This window comes from Sylvia atricapilla, chromosome 14, assembly GCF_009819655.1.
Source record: "Sylvia atricapilla isolate bSylAtr1 chromosome 14, bSylAtr1.pri, whole genome shotgun sequence".
Taxonomy (NCBI): Eukaryota; Metazoa; Chordata; class Aves; order Passeriformes; family Sylviidae; genus Sylvia; species Sylvia atricapilla.
The window spans coordinates 9,067,719-9,084,038 of NC_089153.1; the positions used below are offsets into that span (position 1 = coordinate 9,067,719).

The 16,320-nt window shown below is 41.4% G+C and overlaps 1 protein-coding gene across 2 annotated transcripts; it reads left to right on the forward strand.

The window, feature by feature from the left end:
• The first annotated feature begins 7,118 nt into the window (after positions 1-7,118).
• On the forward strand, positions 7,119-14,933 carry UBE2B (ubiquitin conjugating enzyme E2 B). 2 transcript variants are annotated; one of them, XM_066329027.1, is made up of 6 exons: positions 7,119-7,264; positions 10,322-10,402; positions 11,130-11,155; positions 12,155-12,244; positions 13,437-13,525; positions 14,271-14,933. In XM_066329027.1, exons 1-6 carry the CDS (start codon positions 7,221-7,223, stop codon positions 14,397-14,399), a joined length of 459 nt encoding a protein of 152 aa, XP_066185124.1. In that variant the 5' UTR covers positions 7,119-7,220; the 3' UTR covers positions 14,400-14,933. The 2 variants fall into 2 exon arrangements, with proteins under 2 accessions (XP_066185124.1, XP_066185125.1); XM_066329028.1 differs by lacking the exon at positions 7,119-7,264 and adding an exon at positions 7,940-8,024.
• The last annotated feature ends 1,387 nt before the right edge of the window (positions 14,934-16,320 follow it).

Here is a 16,320-nt window from a genome sequence, read left to right on the forward strand (position 1 = left end):
TTACATGGAAAAGAAAAGAAACCCAAACAGGAATACTAACAGAAAATAAAATTAATCTTCCTGAAAGCTCTCAAAATGTTTGTGAAGGATTTTGAAGGGTTATAAGGACTTCTGAGGAATCTAAGTAGCATAATGGATAAACCGCTTTCCCTTCCTTCTCTCCAAAGATTCATTTCATTTTAAGTGTTAAACTTAGTTGTTATAACTGAACACCTTCTGAAAACAAATCTGTAACACTAAGCCAATCCATCATCAACAAATTCAATGATTCTGGAAGATTTCCACATGTCCCAGTACGACTATCAGAGATTTGGAAAGACAGTATAAGAGAGAGAAGCAGTAACCCCTTCTGTAATTGAGCCATGGGAGGAAAACTTGGCCTCTGGTCTTTCCTTTTCCCTGTCCCCTAGAAATGAATGAGATCCTTCATTCCTCTGCAGCAACTGCATTTTGTATTGCAATAGAAAGAATGAGTCAGAAGAGCCTGCTGCTGGTGAAAGCTTCGCTGGGCTCTCTTCAACAGAGTGCTTCATCCTTTTTGTTTGAGTTTTTGTGGTGTTAATCATTTATTAAAAATGTCTGGTATCACCATGAGCATTCTGGATTTGTTAAAAATCTTTTTGCTTGTCATTTATTTTAAGACTTAATGAACAAGTTCTCTTTGTAGAAAAAGACATCCTAGGTATGCTCTTAACAATGAAATAGAGCAAGCTAGTAAAAAAGAAAATGCATCTCAATTAGATTATTCTTCCTCCATCTGTTCTCTCAGATCTTTTTATGGCAGGAAATTGCCTATTGGATTTTTGATTTTGCTTAATGGAAATGGCAAAACTTAAATCCATTCCCATTCCCACTGACATCAGGGGAAACAAAATTCAGTGTCTGAACAGAACACATTTTTTTTCAACCATTGGTGTCTGCAACTGCATCTCGGTGAATATAGTAATTATAACATCAGTGAATTTAAATTAACTGAAATACTTAGAAAACTGTGGACTGGCACGTACACTTCTGAATCTCTTTGGCATTTCTGAAAATCCCAACTTCTCTAATTAGCAATTTCTGATATGGCACATTCTTCCTCTGTGGAAAACCCAATTAAACCCTGTGAACTCCCCATATGACTTTGGGGCAACAGACTGTAATTGGATGGGATTTCTAACAGGAAGTGGACTTCCTAATAGGAAGTAGCATTTCCAGTACGGCAGTGAGCTGGGGAAACATCTTCCTTGCATTTTTTAGGATGTTGAATTTCAGGAAGTACCATCCCTGAAAATTCTGGGCTCTATAAAAACCTCCAAGTTTTTTTGGTGCCTTTTTGTTGTTGTTGTTGTTGTTTTGGTTTGTTTTTTTTTTAAGTATCCAGCTTCTTGACAAACAGGACATTAGGAACAGACTAAATCAGCTGGTTAAAAAAGATATAAAGATTGTATACCATATTATTTTTTCATATCCATGTGGGGATTGGTATAATACATTCCAAATCTTTCATCAAAAAGCCTACTGTCTTCGAAACTGAAATGAATCCAAATATCCAACACTGCTGTGTTCCTCCCTGTGCTTCCTCTCAGAGAAGAAGGATATGTAAAAGCAGATCCTTCCCGCTGACTCATTCTGCTCTATAAACTGAGGTTTGAGACTAAGGGAATTATCCTGGCTTGTTATTTACCTCGATGTTTATATTCAGCACTGCCAGAATAACTACTGCAGGGTACTGTTGTCATAATTATTACTATTACCTCTACTACTAATCAATATCTAAAGCATGCGTGAGAGCATGGCTTGTAATGAGTTGTTTCTCCTCTCCACAATTCCAAACCTCTACAGAATTTCGTAACAGTAGATGGACAATAACAGAATTTTACAAAATGCAGAATAAATCTTCAGTGGAAATTAAGTACACACTTAATTTCCACTGAAGTACACACTTAGTCCAAGTTACTACGTTGTTACCCATGTGTGCTATGTCTCCAAAGTTCCTCATTGTTGCTTCCTCACTTTTCCAGCATTTTGTCTTGCATTGCTCCATAGCGAGCCCTTGTCACTGATCATCCAGGGGCTCAGTGCCAGCACTGATGGACGTTTTTGATATGGACAATATGGAAAACCATCTGCAGGGCAAACAGGCACAGGTTACCTGGGAATAGCATAGACTACCATCTTCTACAGGTTTATAAAACAACTCTGCAGTTTGGTTTATATAATAACAGTGCTATTTTTAAAGATAAACTTTGCACTGCTTTGACTGAATCTTGAACCAGAACATAATGATAACTCTGACCTTAAATGTAGGCACATTACACACCACCATTTTAATATAGCTTTTATATGATTATTTTCCTTTCACTAATGTGGAACTGAACCCAGAAGTTCATGTGCAGGAAACTGCTTTTTCTATACCAGTTGAATTAGAGGTGCCATCCTCTCCCCCAAAAAAACCCACATATATTTTTCATGCATAGGGTCCTTTGAAATCAGTTCAGAAGCCCTGTACCATTGTGTAACCACATAATCTGTATAAACATCACCAGGGGCAGCTCATGTTTAAGCAAAAACTAAATCAGAAAATTTAGTAATTCCACTTTGTGTTAACAAAACCTTCCTAGATGAAATCATGGTGTTTAACAAAGGAAGGGGGAAAAATAAAAAGGAAAAAACCCAACAAAACCAAACAATACAGTTTAATAAGAAACAGATTCTGTTTGTTTTAAAAGTACTCAAGGCATGAAAGCATGGACTGAAAAAAATCCTCCTGCTACATCAGAACTTACTCTGAGGCACAGAGTGCCCTCATTTCCCAAAGTCATCAATGTCCTGATTCTACTGCAATTAGCAACTGCTAATGTAGGTGATGAGCAAAGGAGAGCAGGATTTTGGCACAGTGCAGTATGGATTTCGGCACAGTACCCAACCCATCAGCAGCAGGACAAGCCAGAAGTGATTAAAAGACAGGAGAGAGAGTGAAGGAGAAGGACAAGGTGGGAATGCAAATAATGAATACTTTTAGTTCTCCCGAATTTCAGAGAAGGGTTTGAATTCTCTGGAGTAGCACTGCTGCTACCCAAGTCCTCCTTCAATCATCCAGTCCAATGTTCCAGTTCTGCAGATAATTTCATACCAGTGGGAAGCCTTACACTACAAAACTAACCCTTCTTCTTAATTAAGAATTAACACATTTGATATCTGTATGACAAATCACAATACGGAAAAGGTGTACTCTAGAAGCAATAGCATTTAATTTATGATTAATCTTTTCATTAGTTCTTTCATAATTGTTGTGAAGGTACTCAATTGCTTGTTCTAACTGGAAAAGTTATTTTTAAGCTCTTTGATATCCAATCAATGGAAATAACACAGGCGCTCATCTAGAATTGTATGATTGATAAATTCCAATATTAAGTGTTTTCTTTCTGCTTAAATACATGAACCAGGTTAACAATATTCTTAGGATGAAATCACTGTTGGTAAAAGAAGAAAAACACTTTCTACCATGGCTTTTTATTTCAGTTCATAGAGACTTCCTCTAAAAGACTGATAACAAAAACTGTAATTTACTTAACTAAAGACTGTCATTAATTTGAAAACACGCTAAAAGCCTTTGTTTCTGTTCCTCAGCCTTCTCCCAATATTCAAACACATTTACCACATTACTTTTCATGGTGCATCTTCAGGCTCTGAACCAATTCCTGCACCAGGAATACAGCAAAGAAAGGAGAAGCTCCTTTCATCAGCTTAAAAATATCCTCTTAAATGTGTTTTATTTATGCTAATAAATCATAGATAAGAACTCTCATATTAAAAGATTCACAGTAAAAATGTACCCTTTCTCACTGAGGTCCATTTACCATTTCATTTTTACATTACTTATAATTTGAAGCAGTTCTAGGTTAACTACAAAGCTGGTTTTAACTTAGTATAAAAGTATCTGTTATTTTAATTACCTCCCTTTTTTTTTTTTTTTTTTTTTTTTTTTTTTTTAAATCGAGGGCTACACTCTCACTGGTGCCAGGTCTCCTTAGTGTCACCAAGAGCCAGGACATTAGTCTATATTTAGAGGGAACTTCAAGGGAAGCTGAGGAACCCATATAGCAAAATGTGCCATTATCCTGAATTAAAAATTGATAAGAACTATTTTTTTTAAACATCCAGTTACTGCAAAGAGTGGGAATGGGATGGCTATAAAGTATAATGCTAAGAATCCAAATAAGTAAGAATCTAAATTTATACTCTTGTAATCTGACTACAAGTTACAGAAGTGCAGTTAAATCACAGTGAGCTGGTGTGTCTGGCAAGGAGAAAATCCAACCTGACCTATGTGAACTTTTCCCAAGCAGAGGTCTGAACTCAAACTGAGCTTTTAGGGGAAACCTCCCCACTGCATCCCCCACAGTGCTGAAATATCTTTGCAAGGAAATACTTGTGGATAACCCCCGTTGTGTTTGGGGATGGCACAGAACTGGTGCAATAAATGCACTGCCCCTTCCATGGCCAATGCACCCTGATGGAGGGAACCAGAGCCAGGTGATGCAATACACTGCTGTCAAAAAGGCCCTGGGGAAGCTGGGGCAGGGCAGTGAGCTCCAAGGATAGCCCTGGAATTGCAGAACTGGGAGAAGCCTCTCAGCCAGCTCTGCTTTCCCTCTGCCATGGGGCAGAGGACAGACAGGAACTCTGCCATGGAAGCACCCACAGCTCACACACATCATCTCGTGATGGGTCAAAGTTACCTTAGTTTGGTTTGGTGAAATGCTGTACAAGAATCTAGTACTTACTCAAGATTAATATAGAGTGTGCTGTAAAATACTACCTTTAACTTAATGTAATACCCTATCAAATGGCTTTAAAAAAATAGAAATAAAAATTGAACTTGAAACAGCTTTCTGATCAGGAAGTTGTTATGTCCATCCAAGTATCATTCAAGAAGGAACACATTACTTTCTGTTTTAGACCACAGACTGTGTAAGGATTTTTTTTCCAAGTGTTTGAAGCACTGTTACAGTGGATAGCTTGAATGGTTGCACAGAAAAAAAACCATCTCCAGGCACCAAATGACAAAGTTAGTGTTGAAATTATTGTTTCCACTCATCTCTGGAAGTCAGTGGGTTACAAGTACATGATAAATTGAAAACAAATGAACTAAAATGCCCATAGTGACATTATAATGGCAGTGATGCATTTAAGTTCATTAAACAAGGAAGTACTGGGAAAAATTAACAGCAGATACAAATCTAAAGTGGATATTTAGTGCAGATTTCATTTTGAGACATATTAAACCACCTTTGCAAGGCCAGAGCCTCTCTTTTATTATTAGTTGGGACTGATTATTTTGAAAGTAGCTTGGGATATATTAATTTTAACACATATATGTGCCATGCAATCAACAGAACAGAAATTGCATCTAGCTCTTTGGAGGAAAAATAAAAGCTTTTAATTTATTATTAAAACTACCAGTTACACATGTTACTTCCAGGTAGGATTAAAATATTCTATCTGATAACATTGGTACACTGTTCTCCGGTGGTGTCAGAGGAGAAGAAATATTGTCCCTGGTGAGATATTGATGAAAAAGTTCCCAAGCAAGGTGGAAACAATATAGGGTTTCAGATTCAACTTCAGCTTGGTGCTGGTGTTTGGTTTTTGTTTATTTCCCTGCACAGGCTGAGTGTGGCTTGGGCTTCAAAGGGCAGAAAGCTACCCTGGGGACCGGGGATGCCCTGTCTGCGCTCTGAAGCAGCACCTGTTAATACAGAATTAATTAAGGTTGTTAAGCGTCCTTCATTTTGTGTACAAGTCCAAGCTTGCATTTTACAGGTCGCTTTCTCCCTTCCGAGTTAACAGGAGCTCAACATAAGCTGGATAAAGGTAGAGGAGCAGGAGCAGAATGAAAAATGGAAACGTGTGTGATAGGAGGAGGAGGAGGAAAGTCCAGAGGAGGGGATTTCTTGCCAGGAACCCTCCTCACTAGCACGGGGAATAATGTTTAAGTGGCTGGGATATTTCAGTTTCCTATTGCCAAGCCTTTTGGAAAAGCTTGCTCCCCTGCAGTACCAGGCTTTGTGTGAATCCCTCACTTTTGGCACCTATTTTCATTAAGGTGGGACATTGGACTAAAGTATTCTGAGTAAATCTTCGCAGAGTAAAATCCCATCCTGTGTGAAATACAAACTCCTCTTCTAAATAACCCAGTCAGTGTGCTGCTGCAGCAGGGCCTGGCACTGACTCGGTGGAAAAGCAATACTGAGCTTGGTGCTGCTAAACCCTGGGCTGATGCTGTTCCACCACCTGGATGGCTGGAGGCGAAGGGAACGGGCAGGGGATGCAGACAGTGTTTATTTCTGTCATTTCATTATGAGTCCCGTGATGTTTTGACCTCCTTAAAATCATCTGAAAGAAAAGCAGGGAGGCACATGTAACCACACAAATCCAGGATCAGGGATAACTTCCAAGACTCCGTGTAAGAAGTGGGTCACGACTTCAAAGAGACTTGTTCTGTCTGTTGGACTAATGGGATTTTTAAAAAGGGCTGAGAGCCAGGACATCAGTCTGTGTTTAGAGGGAACTTCGAGAGATGCTGAGGGACCCATAGGGCAAAACGAACCATTATCCCTAATTAAAATTTGATAAGAACTAAATTTTTAAAACATCCAGCTATTGCAAAGAGTGGGAGCGGACTAAATACACACAGGATAGAAGAATCTACACGTCTAACGCTGTAATCTGACCAGGAGTAATTACTTCTGTACTCAGCAGCAAAGATCAGTTAAATCACAGTGAGCTGGTGCGTCCGGCGGGGAGAAAATCCCACCTGACCCACGAGCAGACTGAAACGCCCCGAGAGCGTGAGGGAGCGCTGCTGCCGGCCCGGCCGGGCCCGGTCCTCTGCCGGTCCTTTTCCTGCCGGGCCGGGCCCGGGCTGCGGCAGGGCCGGGGTACGGCACTCCCGGGCTCTCTCCCGGTCCTTCTCCCGCCCGGCTCGGCCCGGGGTACGGCAGTCCCGGGTCCCTCCCGGTCCTTTCCCCGCCGCCTCATCCCAGACTCGGCCAAGAGCGCTCCCCCCCCCGCCCGCGCGGCGCGATGGTGCGCTCCGCCCCGCCCCGTCTCCCCCCTTGGCGCGATGGTGCGTGCGGCGCCGGCCCCGCCCCGCGCCCGGAGCCGCCATTGCGGGTTGTTTGTGCGGGCGCGCAGCGAGCGCGGGCGGGAGGCGGCGCCGCGGCTCCGCCATGTCCACCCCGGCGCGCCGCCGCCTGATGCGCGACTTCAAGAGGTGAGCGGGGCCCGGACCCGGCGCTGCCCAGCGCCTTTGTGCCGGGCCCGGGGCTGGCACCGAGCCCCCCCACCCCGGGGCAGGGGCGCGCCCCGCGGGGAGCGGCAGTGCCGGGGGGAGCGGGGGCGCCGCCGGGGGAGCGGGGTCCCGCCGGGCAGCGCCGGCTTTGTTCGAGCCGCCTCGCCCGGGCGCCGACGGCTGGGGGCGTCTGAGGATAGGTGCCGGAGCGGCGGGCCGGCGGTGCCCGCGGGGTCACGGGGCGCCCGAGGTCGGGGGGGATGCGGGCGCTGCCGGGGGCCGTGAGGCCCGGCCCGGCCCTCAGCGCTCCGGGACCCGCTCCATCCGCCTCGGGAACAGCTCCGGCGGCGTTCACAACTGCCCCGGCCTTGGTGGGTACGAGGGTTGCCCTGAAAATAAGTTTTTTGTGATAGCCGCCTGGAAAGGAAGCGCGTAGAATTAGCGAACGCTCCGTTTTTGTGTGCTAAGAACCAAAATGCCCTTTAATGTTTTTATGCGCGTGATGCTGTGTTGAAAGTTTGTAGTCGTGAGGAATCTTGTGTAATATATGCGAGCTGCTAAAGGAGCAGGTATTAGTTGCACTCTTTTATATGTTAATATCTGAACCACTGACTCTGGAATAAATTATTTCCAGTCTGGCACGTAAACACCCCTAGAGCTGAGTGTGGAAAAGGGTGGGGGGCTCCCTTGTAAGATTTACAGTAAGAGTTCTCCAGACCCGGTCGCTCAGGAGTAGTTGGAGGTGAGTCAGCTTTTATAGTGTCTCTTTTTTTAGCAGAGCTATGTTATACCAGCCCCTGAAAACACATCAGTAAACACTTGACGTCTATTGTAGTTGCTTAACGTGGCTGCACGTAAAGCAGCAGCGACAAAAGCCTGATTCGTGAATCTGGAGGCAGTAGGAGGTTTTTGGGAAGTGGAGCCCTCCCCTGCTCTTGTGTGAGTGTTGGTGTTTGTTAAGTGGGTGTTGCTTGATTCTTGGTCAAATCAAAACAGGATATTCAGACTTTTTATTGTATTTGGTTACACAGATGAACCAGTCATTCGTTTTCAGGCTGACTAATTAATTTTTCAAGATTGCAGTCAGATGTGGGGTTTATGCCTTTATATTCCTACAAGAACCGGTTTAATAATTTTGAACTTAAGGCTGGAGAAAAGACTCTAACGTTGTGGAAAACTATAACCAAGCAGACAAAGTAAATCAGATATCTTTGTCATATATTTTGCAACTTTGATATTCCAAAGCTTATGTAACTTTTTCATGTCAGTTTTTGTTTCACTTTGCTATTTTGTGCTGCAAGTTATAGATTTGTTTTTTACATGACTTGTACTTCATACTGAAGTAATAGACAGTGTGCTGTGAACTCTGATTCACTTCATTAAATATAAATTGCTTTTGCATACTGTGATTGTTAGCAGTGAAGAGAGAGCAGTTCAGCAGATTTCTTATGTCTTCTAATTTGTTTGAACAAACCAAAAGAAAAAAAAAAAAAGGATTATTTATTTATTTTGCTGATAAAAAGGGAATGCTAGCACCACGGTTTCCCTGCTGTTTAGGACTTTCAGGATTAGTCCTATTTGCAGTCCTTGCCAGATCCTTTCTGTAGTTAGAGCCTGTGACAAGTAGGGTGCACATGTGCTTTGAAGTTGATCTAAAACCCAGAGTCATCTCCCAGATGCCTTTGTCAGGCTAATGCTCCGGCACGGCTGCTGGCCTGCAGCCTGGCTGTCACGTAGGAAGAAGCCCTGTTCCTGCTTTCCCTGACCAAAATAGTAGGTGGTTTATGCTGTTGATACTCAGCTGTCTGGGCTGTGTGTGCTTGAAGGGCAGGGATGTAAACACGGAGTTCAAAGGGGCTCTGAGCAGCTTCTGGGCTGCTCTGTAGGGCACTGCTCAGCATCCTTGGACAGCACACGGTGTTACCCCAGGCTGAGGCAGTGCAAGTGCAGGGAGGATTGCCTGCCTGGGCTGCTGACAGCTCTCAGTAAATCTGCATTTGCACGTGGCATTTAGTTAGAATTTATCCCTTGGGCTGCAGAGCTTTTTGTAGTCACTTGTTCATAAGTGTGCCGTGATACTATCAAACCTTATGGTAACACTCAAGAGTTGTTTGTGAGACAAGGGCAGTCACTGCATTTTCCTTATTCTTGCATGACTCTGGAGGCAGAAGAGGTGAGGGGAGTAGGAGCTGTCCCTGAGGGGGTTTGATCAGGTGGATTGATTTGGGCCCCCTGGTGTACATTCTTCAGTGTCTTGTGATCCTTAATACGGATCCAGCAATGGGCAGAGGGGGGCATTTGGATCCTGCCCTTTGGCTGCAGTACATATTTCTGGTTCAAGTTTGTGAAGCTTTCAGTAACTGACATGCTTTTCCCTAGTCCAAGGATTAAGGAACTAAAAATAATTTTAAATGTTCCCGTGATTGCTTTAGAGATAAACACATTTGTGGGACTGGTAAGAGGAAGGAGCAGCACACGGCTTTCCCCTTTGCTCCCTTTTGAAGCAATCAGCTTCTCAGTCAAAATAGGCTTATACCAAATTTAGCCACTTCTCACGCACGGATCTGGGTATTCAGGAAAAGCTCCACTGATGGTCACTTGCCTTGAGTCCCAGCAAGAGTGCTCTGTGTGTGTGTCACTGCCTGGATTTCTGCTCTTGGTTGTGGCTGCAGCTTGTTCTCTTCTTCACTGTGGCAGCCAGCAGCAATTGCTCTCTCACGGTTCACAGTGTAGCACCATAAATTCCAGCTATCCCTGGCGCTATAAGTTATTCTTACAGTTAATCCTTTGCTCCCTGAACACTTAATCAGACCCGTTGTGCCCTTGTGTCTCAGTGTAAAACATGAGAAAATCTTGATGTGTGTTGTCTCATAGGTCTGTCTTTCAGAGTGTTGATAATCTATCTACATATGATGCTTTGTGTATTTTCTGACTGGAATGAGAAAATATTTACAAAGTGTGGCTATTACTGGTAAATTATATCTGCAGGTGGAAGTATTTCATATTTATGACTTGTCATTCTATGTTTGTAATTCTTAGATTGCAAGAAGACCCTCCTGTGGGTGTCAGTGGTGCACCATCTGAGAATAATATAATGCAATGGAATGCAGTTATATTTGGGTAAGAGTTTTTAGTCACTATGAAATTCAGTATCAGAGTGCTAAATATAACAACTTGATGTTTGTTTTTACAGTTATTCTCTTGTTTCATGTATGTAAAGTCAGTAAACTTACAAAAATGGCCAAATGTTATGGTAAAAATCTCTTTTCACAGGTAGCTGAGAATGGTTAGGAAAGAAAAGAATTTAGATTTTAAATCTGTTCAGCTTTTTTGTTGAATGAAGCTTACATGTGGCTTAATAAATAGGTTATACTGTCTTATGAAAAAGCAGGATTCCTCTTTAAAGTACATGAGTGCCACATGTTCTCAGCCATTAAATCCAGATGTATTAGTGATTGGATTGAATCCTAGTAGGACAAGGTACAGGATCTGTCTGGGGAGTTACATCATGTATCCTGTGGAAGAGGAGATGGCTTAGTATCCTTTCATAAAACTGAAGTGTGCTTGCTAATAATCTGCTCCTTTGTTCCAGTCTGGTCACCTAAAGGCATAAGTATTGTTTGGGATGATAATAAAGTAGATATCCCAAATAGCAGAGTGTCTGTGGGAAGTGTCTTAGATTCAGCAAAGCTCTCAGAGGTTGCCTATGGATGCTTCTCTAAGCATTTAAATTACTGCTTCTACCTATATCTTGGGGAGGATGAGAAAGAATAAATACATTTATTGTACCTGTGCGGAAGTAGGTAATGATCCCTTTTAACTGGAGTTTCTTTTTAAAACCTTTCAGGCCTGAAGGGACACCCTTTGAAGATGGTAAGTTGCTGACTTTTGTATCCTTTGTCATTCTAATAAATTGTGCCAGTACTAACATTGTTCTGCTTTTGGAAAATAATAGATGCTATCTGTGTATAATTTGAAACGAACCAAGTAAGTGGAGTGAAGTTTGTTGGCTATAAAAATACATCTCTTGATCTAAGCAGTGTCTTGTCACACTGGCTCATGGTTGGTTAGAAAGCTATGAAGCAATGCTTCTATCAAGGCTTTTTAGGTTATTGGCCTGACACTGCCAGGTGTGTTTGCACATCTCTGTAGCTGAGCTCAACAAGAGCTTTTCTCATTTCATCTTTTTGGCATATTTGATTCATCACTGTTCTCCTAATGAACAGGTGAAAAACCTTCAGTGGTTCTCAATATAGAACTCAGTGAAGTTGAGGAAGTTCCAAATTTGTACATAAACATGAAAGCTAGTGTGTAATGAACCTCCCTTAGGCATATGAGGAATAATGAGTTTAATAATTATAGTATTATTGCAGTAATTGGCAGCAGATGGGTTTTTCTCTGTGTTGGGTTGGAGGAGTTACAGTAAATTATTCACTGATCCATAGCAAAGGTTTTCAGTGAATAAATTGTGAGCTCCAAAGACTGAGATTGCTGATGATGAAATTCCAGTGTTTCTTTGCTGGCACCACAATGCCTTCTTAATGAAACGCCCTAAAGTCACCCAAGTCCATGGACCCAGTACACTGGGTCATGGAAAAGTGGGATAATGTTGGATATGGCTTCCTTTGCCATGGATACAGTGAGTCTCCAAGCTCCTACCCAACCTCTGCTGCTGGCTTTATTACTCTAAGCAGTAGTTCCATACTTCCATTATCACTTGAAATACATGAAAAGCAATCAGATTCAGTGTTGTTTATGTATTAGTGAGGAGAAATACTGATCATGGAGCACATAAATGAATTTGTTGTCTCTGTTCCTGGATGTGTTCTTTTGTTGTTTGTTATCTAATTGTATTTATCTTTGTTTGGACAGGTACTTTTAAACTAGTAATAGAATTTTCCGAAGAATATCCAAATAAGCCTCCTACTGTTAGGTTTTTATCAAAAATGTTCCATCCAAATGGTGAGTAAACCATTTTTATTTAGCTGTAATACTCATTAAATATTACAGTGTGGTCATGCATTCTCTGAAGCTCCAGAATGCTTAGTCTCTCTTCCTTTCCATCCCCTAAGTAGATGTCTAGGACAGCAACTGCCTGATGAAAAATTAAGGGTTGTGATGCTATTAAGAAGCAGCTATCTGCCTCTTACTAATCAATATGTAGTCTCAGTAGCAAAGCCTGTCAGTATTTGCAGCAGCAGCTGCACTTAGGTTGGTTTAAAGAGGCAGTTCTGGCTGCAGATTCCTGCCCCTTTCCATTTAACAGCAGCCGTGTCTGTGCAGCCCCTTCATCAGGGAACTGATGGAGTCAAGTGTAACTTAGTCCTGCCAGGTGAGGTTTCACCCAAGTGCCAGCTTTTGTCTGGTGCTCTGTGCCAGCCAGGGCTAGCACAGGGAGGAGGATGAGGATGCTCCTGGAGGAGGTGTCTGACCCAAGCTCAGTGATGAGGGCAGCTGTGAGAGTGCATGGTGCTTCCTCCCCCAGCACTGATAGGTTTTGATGAGTACACTCATCCAGGAAAAACCCTGCCTGCTGCTCCTCTGTAGAAATTATGCCTCAGGTACTGTGCAGGCCAGTTTGTCTCTGCCAAGAGGTTTGTAATTTGTTGGGAACAAGCTGGAGGACAAGGGTGCAGAAGTTTGAGCAGTGAGTCTTGGGTTCATGTGAACTCCATTAGGACTGATAGGTATCCAGACAGAAGTAGGATTTTGGGCACTTTCCCATATTTTGTACTGTCTGCCTTGGTCCCTCTCATGGTGAGTGTAGGGTGTGTGAAATGGGGCAGGAGCTGCCACTGTGCAGGGTGTGATGGCTGTGAGTGGTTCCACTCCTGCAGTGAAGGCCTTGCTGCTCTCTGGGAGGCCTCTCCACTGTGACACTATGGGTCAGTCACGCTGCAGGAGCAGGACACCAAGTCCATTCTTGTGCTAATGCCATGATCTTGAGACCTTCCTTCTTTCCCTCTTAGGCGTTCTGTTAATTTCAGTAATAAATCTTCAAACTATTGTCAAGCCACAGAAGATGGTGAGACAAACTGCTGTCCTCTTTCCTAAAGCATTAATCTAAGCACAGACTGAGTTGGAACAATAACTCTGCCTTGAACAGTGCCATAAATCTGACAGTTTCTAAGTGATATCTGTGTTGTATTTACAGTGTATGCAGATGGCAGCATATGTTTAGATATTCTTCAGAATCGCTGGAGTCCAACATATGATGTTTCATCTATTTTAACTTCAATTCAGGTAACTTTGCATCTGCTTTACCAAATAATTATGTTGTTGTTGGTCTCTACTCCAGAATTCACAGCTCAGTGATGGGGATAGCCAGGTATCTGTATCAAGGGGAACTTCAAATCCTTATGAGCTAAGCAGTACTTCTTAGATCAAATAAAGGCAAAGATGCTACATAATTACTAATTCTGAGCTACAAAACTGCCATTATATATTTTTGCACAGGAAAGCAGTTACTGGTTTGTATTCATTTTTAACTGTTTTTACTCAAGATAGGATATCAGATGCAGAAATTTACCTCAAGTTCGAGACATTTAACTTTGCTGTGAATCCCTCAAAGGGACAATATTGCTGCAACACACTACCTGGAATAAGTAAAAATGGCCTGGCACAGTGGAAAAGCACAATTCCTTTGCTCCTATGCCATTGTTCTAATAGGAGTGTTTCATAGGAGACATTTTAAGCCCTGCTTTAGTCCTGAATGGCAGTAGTAATGTAATTACCAAATAGTCAGTTAGCTCCATTAGTACTGAGTAGCACAGTCTCTTTGGTTTGTGAAGCTACAAGTGAAGGCAGGGGGTAGTTTGAAGTTCAGTAATATAATTAGGAGTGCCTAACCATGAGTTTAGTTTTTTTTCAACTGGGCCATTCTGAGTTGTGTCTGCCTCTGAAACACATTTGACTTGGAAGTAAGTTGATTTTTTTCCTGATATAAATGTGTTGGTTTGCCTCACATTATGTTTTCCCCTTTTTCCAGTCTCTGCTTGATGAACCCAATCCAAACAGTCCAGCAAACAGTCAGGCAGCACAACTTTACCAGGAGAACAAACGTGAATATGAGAAAAGAGTTTCAGCTATTGTCGAACAAAGTTGGAATGATTCGTAACAGCTGCTGTGTTATTCTCCATTCTCATAATCATTATGTACAATTTAACTCTCAATAGAAAGGCTACCAGAAATTTCAAGTGCCACAGTTCTATGAATTTGCATAAAAACTCATTTGCAAACAAAATTAAGCCCTCCAGTTTAAGGAAAGCTAAAAGCTTGTGTATCTCAATTAACGTCCTTTTTATTGCATGGTGAGAACTAAGTTATTGCTACATAAATTTGTAATATATCCTGTTTGTATTTTTTTCCAAGTGTATAATGTTGGTGTGGAGTTTTCATGACAGAATATACACATTTTGTAAATCTGTACTTTTTCAAATATTGAATGCCTTATTTTTGAATTCCTTAGATTTTTAAATTGGAGAAAAGCACTTAAAAAGTTTTTATATATGAATATTTCATGTAAAACTGTTAAATACATAACCTTAGTGCAAGACATTCTGCTCTCACTCTCTTTTTCCAAGGGCTCATTTTTTGTCCATGCTGTTGATACCATGCACTTTACAAACATAAAAGTTAATCCACAAGGCAACTGTCTTCATGGCATGTCTTTGCTTCTGCACCACAGCTTGACTTGATTCTGTGTGTCCTCAGTTGTATGAGGAAGAGACTTTGGTAGCTGCCAATTACAAATGGGGAAACAGATGTAACTATTTTGCTAAAAGTCCCACCTTAAACCAGCAGCAGAGTTGCAAACATAACCTGGATGACCAGACTTGGTGGTAGTGTATTCTAATAAGTTTCCTTTTTCTGAAATACTGTATTCTGCCAACCTGGAAAATGTCATCAAAATCTGTCCTATATTCACATAGTGATACTGTAATATAGTTTTGAATGTCTTCTAATAATTAAAGAGGCTTCCCATTAGTCTCCCATGGGAGTAGGGAAAAAATTAATCACCAACAGAGGAAAAATATTTCTGCAGATTTAATGGAGTTATTCTTTAAAGCTCAACTGTGTACCATGTGGTCAGGTTTTATGTCTGTATAACAGAGGCTCCACATATTCTTAAATTGACACTTTAAAGAACTTTGGCTTTGTTTTTATAAGTGTTGATATGGTGGTAATTTCTTACTGTATTCTGTAAACCAGGCTAGCTGACTACAGTAAAGACTTAAGCCATTTTTTTCTTCCAGCATTAAAATTGTAACAACTTGGTCATAATTGCAGCCAGCATTACATATCTATTAAACTTTACAAATCTCATACCAAAATACAGCTCAGTGGTGCCTAAAAAGCAATGGAAATTCATTTCACCTAGAAAAGAAAATGTTTATTTGCAGCAGTCTAAATTACTAAAAGTAATTCTTAATGCACTGAAACAAGAATATCAATTTACACCTCACAACTGCTTGTAAAGGTGATTTCTAGGAGCAGCACTCAGGTTTAGAAATGACACTCAGAATAGTGTCAAACCAGACTCTTAGTAGCTTGTGGAGTAAAACTGCTCTGCCTTGGATAAGCATTAGTGTGCAAAGACTCAAAAATCATCAATGCTGTGTAATAACTGCTCTCAGTAAGTCAGTTTGCTTTCTTAGAATTGCCGAATTTGTGTTTAAGAATTTTTCAATCTATGTCTGATTACTAACATCAACTCCAAGGGATCTAATTTGCTTTTGGTTGTAGTGGAGTTACAGTAACACTGGCAAAGTGGTGCTACGTAGCTTAAAACAACATCAATGCAAAGATTTTTTTTGTTCATAAATACAACATGGAAAAGCTTCCTCGTTCTAAGAATTAATCTAAACTTTGATTATTTTTTTTTAAATTTGCCTCCTCTTTCAGTATTTTTGTTCCTTTGACATGTGCATGAGCTGAGATCCGCTGTTCATTAGCATTCACGTTAATTTGATTATTCCTGAACAGCCAGTTTGACCCCGTTATAGATTGATGATGCTCAGGATGTTTTTATGTCTCTG

Excerpts from the sequence above, each read along its gene's own strand:
- UBE2B (XM_066329027.1), top strand. The coding sequence starts at position 7,221 with ATGTCCACCCCGGCGCGCCGCCGCCTGATGCGCGACTTCAAGAG. Across the intron at positions 10,403-11,129 it reads TGGAATGCAGTTATATTTGG|GCCTGAAGGGACACCCTTTG; the intron begins GTAAGAGTTTTT and ends AAAACCTTTCAG. Across the intron at positions 12,245-13,436 it reads AAAAATGTTCCATCCAAATG|TGTATGCAGATGGCAGCATA; the intron begins GTGAGTAAACCA and ends TTGTATTTACAG.